At 37.2% G+C, this 10,570-nt stretch overlaps 1 protein-coding gene across 1 annotated transcript; it reads right to left on the bottom strand.

The window, feature by feature from the left end:
* Positions 1–4,505: 4,505 nt before the first annotated feature.
* Positions 4,506–10,549, bottom strand: LOC146655659 (rho GTPase-activating protein 19-like). The gene is made up of 11 exons (XM_085428156.1): positions 10,435–10,549; positions 9,873–10,120; positions 9,268–9,348; positions 8,570–8,779; positions 8,238–8,464; positions 8,014–8,100; positions 6,835–6,900; positions 6,273–6,461; positions 6,096–6,182; positions 5,838–5,924; positions 4,506–5,279 (listed from the first exon to the last, which is right to left on the bottom strand). The coding sequence occupies exons 1-11, from the start codon at positions 10,485–10,487 to the stop codon at positions 5,274–5,276; spliced, it is 1,341 nt and encodes a 446-aa protein (XP_085284282.1). The 5' UTR covers positions 10,488–10,549; the 3' UTR covers positions 4,506–5,273.
* Positions 10,550–10,570: the final 21 nt, after the last annotated feature.

The raw sequence follows: 10,570 nt of genomic DNA on the forward strand, positions 1-10,570 counted from the left end.
TACAGCAAGTCTTCCAGGTCCTGAGGTAGCAAAACAGCCCCAGATCATCACACTTTTTTGGAAAATGTGAGACAAGCCTTTTTTTGGTCACCAGTGGTTTTCTCCTTGAACTCTCCTATGGATGCCATTTTTGCCCAGTCTCTTTCTTATTGTTGAATCATGAACTCTGACCTTAACTGAGACATGTGAACCCTGCCGTTCTTTAATGCTGTTCTGGGTTCTTTTCCAACCTCCTGGATGAGTCATCCATGTACTCTTGGAGTAATTTGGTAGGCTGGTCACTCCTAGGAAGTTTTACCCCTGTTCCAAATTTTCTCCATTTGTGTATAATGGTTCTCACTGTGGTTCACTGCAGCCCCAAAGTCTTAAGAATGGTGGTGTATTATTTAAGTGATTCCTTGATTCAGCACATCTGCCAATAATCAGGCCTGAGTGTGTTTAGTGACACTAAACACTAAAATCATCAATGAAATCACATTTAATTCCCGATTTAACTATATATGTAATTACTTTTTCACACAGGACCAAGTAGGTTTGGATAACCTTTCTCCCCTAATCAATAAAATCATTTAAAAGCTACATTTTGCATTTCCTCAGGTTATCTTTATCTAATATTAAAATTTGTTTGATGATCTGAAACATGTAAGTCTGACAAATATCCAAAAAACTAGAAAATCAAGAAGAGGTCAAACATTTTTTCACACCACTGTATGTAGGAAATCATTTCCTTTGCAGGAATTAATAATAAATCTTTTTTTACTTAGTTAAAACTGTGTGTACATTTATCAGAGACTGACTGAAGTTGACAGTGTAATTGTAGCTCTCAGGAAACTCTCCAAATGCATTTCGACTTCATGGAATTGCAAATCACTATTCTAGATTTTGATAGAAAATGGAGCTCTGATCTTAATGACTTCAGGCCATAATTGCTGGGTTCATTTATATTACAAAAAAGCATTAAGAATAAAGGTGACAACTTAAAATGAAATGTGAAACTTTATGAAGAAAGAAAAGGAATAACTCCCATGGATCAGACTTCCTCACTGTGCATGTCTCTGATTTTGCATACTGATCATCTACTTAATTAAAGACTCTTCATAAACCATTAAGCACCATTAATTAATACTTAGGCCACTATTACCGCATGTCAGCTGTTCTCCCAAGAGATGGGCAGTGCTTTACTTCAAATAAATGAAGACAAAGACAAGATGCCTTTAAGCACCAAGATTGCCTCAAGAAGTGATTGAGTTGGTGTCTGTATTCACGTTTCTGGTTTTGCAACTTGTTTTTTTTTTTTTTAAGGATTAGTCAAGAACTATCATTGCTATGCATTATTAACACTTCACACTTTTCAAAATATAAAAATACTGAAATCTTTACTATAGTGCGTATCAGACACCTCAGCCGTGGCTCTGCTCAGCTTGAGTGCTTTAACTTTACAGAGAGATTTGCTGGGATGAGCAGATCCCTCCTAACATTAATATCAGTAAATCACACAGACATAACAAAGACAATAAAGAGTCACAGATGATGCAATAAGATATATTTGAGTTTGTGTGCATCTGTCTGCTTTGATGCTTGTCCAGTTCGGAACATGCACATATGAATGTGCACATGCAGGTGTTCGCACTTACTCGAAACAAATCAGTAAAAGCTCCATCTGTCCCAGTAAAAATGTCAGTGCAGTATAGAGCTTCCTTCAATGAATGGTTAATTAAAGAGGAGACAGTGGTGTTTAGTGGTAATAGGGGGTGGTGGTAACATCCCTCCGCTCTCACAGAGCTTTGAGAGGAATGCACACAAATATGCAAAAGGAATAATTCTGCTGTTTACAAAGGCATAGGACGACATAGCAGCATTTACAATAGTCTGGCAGAGGAGAGTTTGCAAAACAGAAGATGTTACCAAGAACTGACTACAATGAGGAAAACCAATTAATGTGGAAGCATTACATATGCTTAGGCACCCATGATTAAATTCTGTGTTACTGTGAAGAGCAAACCAAGGAAAGGAAGTCCAAAAGGTATAAAAGGATAAAGAAAAATGTAAATAATTGATTCATTTAAGCAAGATAAACATGTTTTATTCCCATCTTTGCAGTTTTAAAAGCCAGAGGTCAAAAAGCTTGGTATCATGTGTGGTCAATATCCTCTTTGACAACTTGCAAATGCTTCATGGAGCCAAGCCAAGAGTTCCAAGAGTTAGAGTCTTGGTTAGAGTGGATTTCGAGGTGTGTTTAGGATCATTATCCTGTTGCTGAATAAATCCTCTTCTTTGCAGCTTCAGCTTTGTTTTTTTTCCTTAACAGACACTATGCTAGAATTTGCTGCTAATTAACAGAATCCACTCTGGTGACACTGGCTCCAGCCCAAACACAAAACAGTGATGTGTTCAATCCTGCATAGCTCTCATACAAAGTTTTGTCTTTTACATCTCAGCTTGCCTTCATTATTTCTGTTAATTGCCATTTCTTGACATTACAGATTTAAAAACAACAACAACAACAACAAAAAGCAAACAGGTATTTTTGCATCTTCTCTTCTTCAGCATTTTAGGTGTGTTTAAAAGAGCTTATGCTTAGTGGGACTAGGAGGAAGATTGAGGAGTGTTTTGGAAACTGCACCACCTTCTTTTCAATGCCTGTGAACAACATCTGGTCTGACAGTTCAATCCTTTTGGATGGAATAATAATTTTGCGTTGCCCAACTCTTTTTTTTCTATAATTGTGTAAAACAATACCACAATATCTTCATCTTAGCAGACAGGCTTTTGTGATTAGTTCATCGTTCACTCACTTTAATAATTTACATTTATAGAAACCTTAAACAGGGGTTCCCACATTTATGCATGTTTATGCTATTTTCATACATCTTTCACCCAAAACTACTTATGTAGTTAACTAAAAAGAAACCAACATATGCTTGAAAAGAAAATACAAAGAAACCCAAAATTCCACAGTGTGCTTCCGACCAGTCATTTGTATTTCTCTCTAACACAGCTGTGCCTCGGAAAGGCATAAAAAAACCATATATCTTTTAATTGTGTTTTCCTTTTAACGCAAATGATCGGTTAGTGAGTTTAGAATATGGACAGAATTAGCCCCCTCTAAAAGGCATTTTAATGCATACATTCAAAGCAAAATCACATCCACTCACAAACCCACAAACATATATATTTTGATATAATGTGAAGTTGATTACAGTACCAGTGAGTCATTTTACAGTCATCAAGCTCATTGCTAAATAAAACCCCTGTGGAGTTTTAGCTGTAAAACAATACACTTCCTTTTGGGGACATTGTCTGTTTTATATATATATATATATATATATATATATATATATATATGATTTGGGGAACATTCCCATACATGTTTAAGGCATATACTTACAATACCAACCATACATTGACACCACAATGACAAACAGGCATTCACGCTGTTATGGAAAAAACATTTTCTTGCTACTCAAACTTTCACCCCATAACTGCATTCGCAAGTTGTCTTCTTCTATTTAAATTCATTATTGATTACTGGCCTAAACTTTTTAATGCAGGTTTTCAGGTTATTTGGTACAATTAAAACAACTCATATGTACTTTATTGACAACTTTCAGGACGTAGGATGTTTTGATATGTCGAGAAGCAAGAGTTTCAAGTACAGGGAAACCTTTCAAGTAGCTACTTATATATGAGTATATGGTGGGCATGTCATTTTATTTTAATAAATCCTGAGAGCTTACACTACAGAGACAGCTGCAGCAACCTTTATACACTAGTGACTCAAAAGTGGATAACCTCTACCCATGAGTCTGTACTTCACTGATTATTTACAACTAAAGGGCGCCACCTTGTGGCAGGAAAAAAATAAAAATGAATACATAAAAGCAATGCAGAGGTTCAGGCAGAAGTACTTAAATTGTGATGATTAATAGAATAATAATCATTCGAAAGCATGGTCACAATTATGTCTGTATGCTCAGTGACTCAAGTTTGGCCTTTTCAAAAAAAAGAAAAGAAAAAAGAGCCAACTATGGAGTGCAGCTTGATGTCTTTTAATTACATTGAGTTGCATAGCTTCACAGTAGCACCAGATTCACCAGTTTACATGGTCACATTATAGTTAAATTGTAACAGCAGTGAAAAGTGAGTTTCACTCATGGAGTAAGGCAAGAAAGTGGGGTTAAAAGTGGTTGTAGCCAAAACTCTCCCAGAAAAACACCTGGATTACCAGTTACAGCAGAGGGCAAGTAAACGATCCATCTTCATCTGCATTCAACCACTCACTTAAACTAAAACTGAATAACGATAAATATAATATGGACAATAAAAACGAATTAAAAAAAAATCTTGCAGTATCGTCAAAGGTAAAAAACAAACAAAAAAATAATATAAAGCTATAAAACCATATATGGTGCTGCATAAGAATTCAAACCGGATGTAAGATCTAAGACCAACCACAGAAAACCAAGGTACAGTTTAAAGAAGCAGTAGCTTACGGGATCATAGTGTCAAGAAAGGATTTGTGCTAAAGTGAAACAAACAAATATTGACATAAAGTACACAAGCTCCATTGACCTTTCACTAAGCATCCTTCTTATTTTATCGACACATAAAATAAGCTACTGGGGAAGGATAATCTTCGTAAAACTTTCAGATATGTTCATTTTAAGGCACACTTTGGATTTAAATAACTTTGGTTTTCAGTGACCAAATCTAATTATCCTACAACTTACAAGCAATTTTAACATTTAAATAGAAACTCTGTATATCACATTTTCCATCCAATGCCCTATACTAATGAGATCCTGATGGAAATCATCCAGAAGTCCAGTGAAAAATAAATACATTAATGCTTTTCAAATTAAAATCCGACAGGTTTCACTCAATCACAAAGCTAAGGATGCAAATTTCACCAATGCAATTACACTGCATAATAAGGAGCATCATCACTGAACAAGAAAGTAAGACGAAACTCTTGAAAAGAGGTGAAGTGAGAAAAAAAAGAACATATCAGCGCTCTCACTCCAATTACTTCTGCTGAACTGAGAAAAAAAAGAGAGAGCTCGATAAAAAAGGTCGAGATTCTTTAACTCAAAGTCTAAAACTTTGTGACAAAAAATGGAGACAAAAAAAGATAATCTAAACATGGTTTGTAAAGAAAACCTTATAATACACCTTCCGTTTACAGAGAACTCGAGATGATCATTTAATTACTTTTACACAAAAGTCAGACTGATGGTTCCCAAGTTGAGAGGCGCACATCCTTTCACACACGATTAATCCTGGTGGAGGAAAGAGGGAGAAAGAGAGAGACGATTAGGTAATGTTCAGTCCTTTCAGCTGAGCACAGGCATCATTAACAATCTAAGCACCGCCTGTGGTGAACCGCAGACTGATGGCTGAAATGCCAGAAAAGTTCAACACAGTAATGAGGAAAACTGCTCTCCAGCTGTAGCCGATGACAGTTTTAAAAGCAAACTGTGGCCAATAATTTCAGTGTGACATTTTAGTTGGTCATGGTTAAAATAAAAGAATTACTTCTTAGCTGTTTCCCTCTACATTGTAATCACTACAATGAGGGGTTTATTAGGGGCAGTTTTTTAAAGATTATCACCTGCACCGAGTTTATTTCCTGTCTGATCACTAGTATCCAAAGCAGCAGTCACTCAGTTGGAGGCAGAAGAAAAAAAGTGCTAAAGACTTTTTTTCACTCTGCAGCACCAGTTAGCTAATATTTTACAGCAGCAAAACTTATGTTAAATAAGGTGCAGGTTCTCCTTCTCAGACTTATTTTAAAATATACTTGTGTTTGTTTGTGCACAGCTGGTTCCTTCTTTTACCTGTCCATCAGCAGAGCAGCTGGGTAGATGAGTCTGTGGTCTGCCATTTTCTTTCTCAGCTAACATTTGGCTTCCAAACACTTTCTTCTGTTAGAAAAATAAGAAAAAACTATTACACAAGATCAACAGATTTTGGAATAATCAAAACACTGATTAATAGGATCACAGGCAAATATATATGAAAAGCTTTGTGTCTATAAGAGGTTGGCAAGAAATCACATGATGGGTAATGCAGACACACAAATACTATCAACAAACCTTTATTATTCCACCCCAAGAGCGTGAACGCCAGTGCCTCCTGCTGAATGGTGCCCGAGACTCTGCTGAGGGTGTCTGTTTCTCGATCTACACAGAAAAATACACCACCTTACGTGTTGGTTCTCCAAGCACCTTGTATGCATGTCTTTCTTATCACAGCAGCATCACACTGAGTACCTGTCTGATGAGTTTTTTCTTTTTGGCAGACTCTGGCATGCTGCTGACTTGCTGGTAAAGCTCTCTGAGGGCTGATTCAGTGTAATTCTGAGTATCAGATGTGACTGTTGTTATGGAGGGAGAAGGGGAGGCCACTGTCACTGCAGTCATAGGGCCCTCTTTGGCCCCAGAACAGAGAGTCAAGTCATCCTAAAAAATGTCAAAACAAACCAAATAACATTCAAAAATCTGTTTTCATAGAACAAAACCAATCAAACAGTTTTTGAGAGATAACTGCAAAGATTTACTTGTTGCTCTAAGTGAGAGTTTACAAACAGCTTTAAAATCTGACTACTGAACCAGTATTTAAGTTTTATTTCCGGCTCGTTTGAAAATTATTCTATTAAACGCCTTGAAGACACCAGCCTTTCCAGGTTCTGGAGTTAGACATGCAAGTGTCTAAAATGAACCAAACACTGAAGTGACTGGATTTGGTAATTTGCTAAGTGCAATGCAGTACTAACGCTCCCTTTTTTCCCTACTAAGACAAACTCTGTTAGAAATAGAAAACAAAAATACTTACATTTGACTGAAGAGCTTTTGATCCTGTGAAGTACAAGCGGGCATATTCTTTGATATACGCAGGCGCCTTCAATGAAAACAGACGAACATTAAAGCCTCTGGAAACAACTAAATATACTAATGTGGAAGTTATTCAGACATAAAGCACAGTGCGTTAAGGCTAACTATGTTCTACTTTGAAACTGAAATAAATAATTCATACTACATAAAGGGATCTGATTAAAGTGGCCTGTGGTTTCATTTCAGTAGTTTAATCAAATTAGTATTGAATAAAGTATTTGTTAGACATAAAATAATTAACAGCATATAAAATCAAAACTTGGGCAAATCCAAAGGGGAAAAAAATCTGCACACAAAACTAGAAAGCAACAAATGCATCAGTAACATGGAAAAACACAGGAAAACCATTTGTTTGATGGGGAAAAAACTTAATGTTAGTCAAGTATGTAGGCTATAGGTGAACATATTAGTTAAAGACCAAAAAAGTCCCAGCTGTAATAAAAAAAAATACCCATAAATGAAATATTCTCAATAGACTAATTAAAAAACCTGATCTTAATTCCAATCTGAGACACATCGCAGCAGGTGAGATTTAAGATGGCCTGGAAATTTCAGAAATATTAAGTTTGATGATGATTCTCTGTCCAAATACCTTTAAAATCCTACACTTCAGACACTGAGTTAAAAGGGCGCCATCAGCCGCCTACTTCTTTCTTCCTCTAAACCTGCTTGAACTCAAAACTTTATATTGACAGGAATTTGTCAAATACAATGTGTGCAGGTAAAGAGCCTTATGGCGGCTGATTGCAGGACATTTAAATGATTATAATTTTCCTTTTATATATATATAATTTCTGTGTTCTTGCTCTCTATCACGTTTGTTTGTACTTGTAACCCTGGCGACAAAGGCCCTTATTATGAAACTTTCATTAAGTAAAGAGAAGACATATTGTTATAATACATGGCATATGGTTGTGAGATACCATCTAGGTGCCTGTTTATATGACACCCAATAACGTTTAATTGATAAGACCTGCCTGGGTTTTGTTTTAAAAGGAAATGTTACATTTTGATTTTTCTATTGTCAAAAAAAGCAAAAAAAAAAAAAAAGCATTTTGTTTATTTTTTCATAAGTTAAACAACACTGATGCAATAAGTGATCAATGCCTGGGGAGCTTACCTTGAACAGTTTTTGTGAGTGTCTAATAAGGAATGCTATGCCATTATTGAGTTTTTCTATGTCTCCCTGAAGATCACTTGCCATTACCTGCAAAATTAAAAGAAGAAGAAGAGGTCACAAAGAAACACAAAAAGCTAGTAGTATTATTATTATTATTTGTCATGGTTCATTTGACTGCAAACAGTGTTTCGGAAGACAGAACAAAATGAACCTAAGGTCTTTACATTTTTGGGCCAGATGATGTGTGGAGCAAACATCTTGGCTAAATTGATAGCAGACATCTTGTTGGAGTGCTGATTGCGAGCTGTGCTGTGCAGTAAATCAAACAGCAGCTTCAACAAGCTCCGGTTGGCAGATGGGAGAAGCATAAACAGGAGCTGAAACGCCTCGATCTGGCGTTCCTTATCTGGCACATTTGTCTTATCCCCTTGATCATCAAAGCGAGTCAACTCTAAAAACAAGTGACGAAAAATATTACAAAGCACAGGTAAGCAATATTTTTCCTGACCGTGCATTAATCTGAATGACAAAGATCTGTGCACGAGCCAACCAGCACCTCCAATCTTCAGATGAGCATGATAGTGTCTGTGTGTCAACAGAGGCTCTGGAAGCTCTCCCAAGTAGGCCTTGAGCAATGTTGCGGCATCATTGGGGTGGAAATCGCCTGTCTCTAGATCTATCTCTGCCCCAGTGTTCAGCATCTCCCTCAGGGCTGCCTGCCTTAAGCTGTGGCCTGGCACACGAAACAGCCCCTCCACATGAAGGTCTGAGGGGTGGGAGAGAAAGATGGAGAGAGACAGCCAGAAAGGGGGAGGGTGGAGGGTGTTTAGGTAGGCAGACACACAGTGAAGGAGACACAGAGAGCCAAAGACACAGCAGTAAGGTGAGTGATGGAGAGAAGTAAATGGAAGGAGGGAGTCAGCAAGAGCAAAGTGCTTTCAGATAAATTATTGATTCAAACATTTTCATCCAGTGTCCACTTTCAGTGAATGACATCATTGCTTTCTAGAAATAAACCATGACCTCATGGCAATTCAATGCTTAAACTAAGTTACAGAGCAAGTAAAAAGTGTGATGCTTGACATATACGATTTAGTATAATCCAGTTATTTTAATCGTGTTTCAAAAAATAATATTGTTAAGAATTTCTTTGCCTCTGGAGGTGACATAGGCAAAGGGGCAATATCACAAAACACTCTGGATGATACGGTTCATTTAATGTCACGTTATATGAGCAGGTGAATCAATACTCACTTTTATTCAGGTACTCGATGAGCTGATAGATCTGTGCGATTCCTTCTTCAGTTAATGGTGCACCAAAAACGACTCCTTTGTCTGCAAGAAATCAAATGACACATCAAGGCTGATTGTAGGCTTTTTGTGTACAAATGGACCTATTCTAGTCAAAATAGAAAGATGTGAGAGGCAAATTATAACTACAAGATGACTTGATGAAAATCTAAAGCGCTTTAGTCTTCAGTCCTTATTGTTCATCACCTGATGAATAATTAGATGAGAGATGATTTGCTTAACCAAAATAAACACTGGATTACTCTTGCTTTTCATTTGTGAGGGTTAGATGCTGCCTTCTTTTTCATGCCCCCCTAAACTCCCCATAAGCAGGAACAAGCAATCTTATCATATTTGCTTATGGTAAATTATGTACTGATTGCTTAACTACTAAATTATTTCAGCCTTAGAAATAAAATTACATGACTGAGAAACTCCACACAACTCTGCTTTCTCCCTCAGGAAATCAATAACAAAAGAATATAAGCATTACATAAATCATATTTATTCAAAATACCGTTTCAAAGGCGGTTAACATGTGTGCATAACGAAGACTCTTATGGCCTAACCTTTCCGTTTCAGGAAGTTAAAGGAGCGTAGAAAGCCGCTGGATGAGGGGACTCTAGGCTCCGAGTCTCCAGTAAGCTGGGCAAACTCGTCCCCAGGCAGATCTATCATTCGAGTGATGTTGCTAAGTACCAGCTCCGTGAAAGCCTGCGGATGTTCATGTCTCAGCCGCTCCACGAAGAAGTCCGGGTTAAAGATGACAGGCTGGTTCGGCTTTTCCTGACTGATAAACACATTGCATTTTGTCTCCCTGTTAAAGGAAACACATACGCCATAGATTAATGTCCACTTGAAATGATAAAACTTCGAGCTGGCCCGAGAATAAAGCCTTAAAAGTAAGACTGCGTGAATTATCGAATTAACATTAGCTTATGTTAGTATAAACTGTTGCTAGGTTAACTTAGCTCCACTGGCTATTGCTAACAGGGAAAAAACACAAGTCCCAGTGCAAAGTAGTAAAAACAGAGTTTTGTTTTGTTAGTACTAATCCTCTGATGGAGGCATAGTTTACTCAGCAGCACTGTAACGTGTTCATCTTTGTCAAATTAATCAAAAAGTCCTTACTTTCTTTCGAGTTTGTGATTGTTTGGGGAACCATTTTCAGCCGCCATCTTCATTTTGAATCCTCCGCTGGTTCATATTTAGTCCCGCCCATTGACTTGTGATTGGCCGAGATATAGACACGTCACGTCCGTTGCGT

Source organism: Rhamphochromis longiceps, linkage group LG13, assembly GCF_057381845.1.
Source record: "Rhamphochromis longiceps isolate RC_006_pf linkage group LG13, R_longiceps_female_GT1.1, whole genome shotgun sequence".
Taxonomy (NCBI): domain Eukaryota; kingdom Metazoa; phylum Chordata; class Actinopteri; order Cichliformes; family Cichlidae; genus Rhamphochromis; species Rhamphochromis longiceps.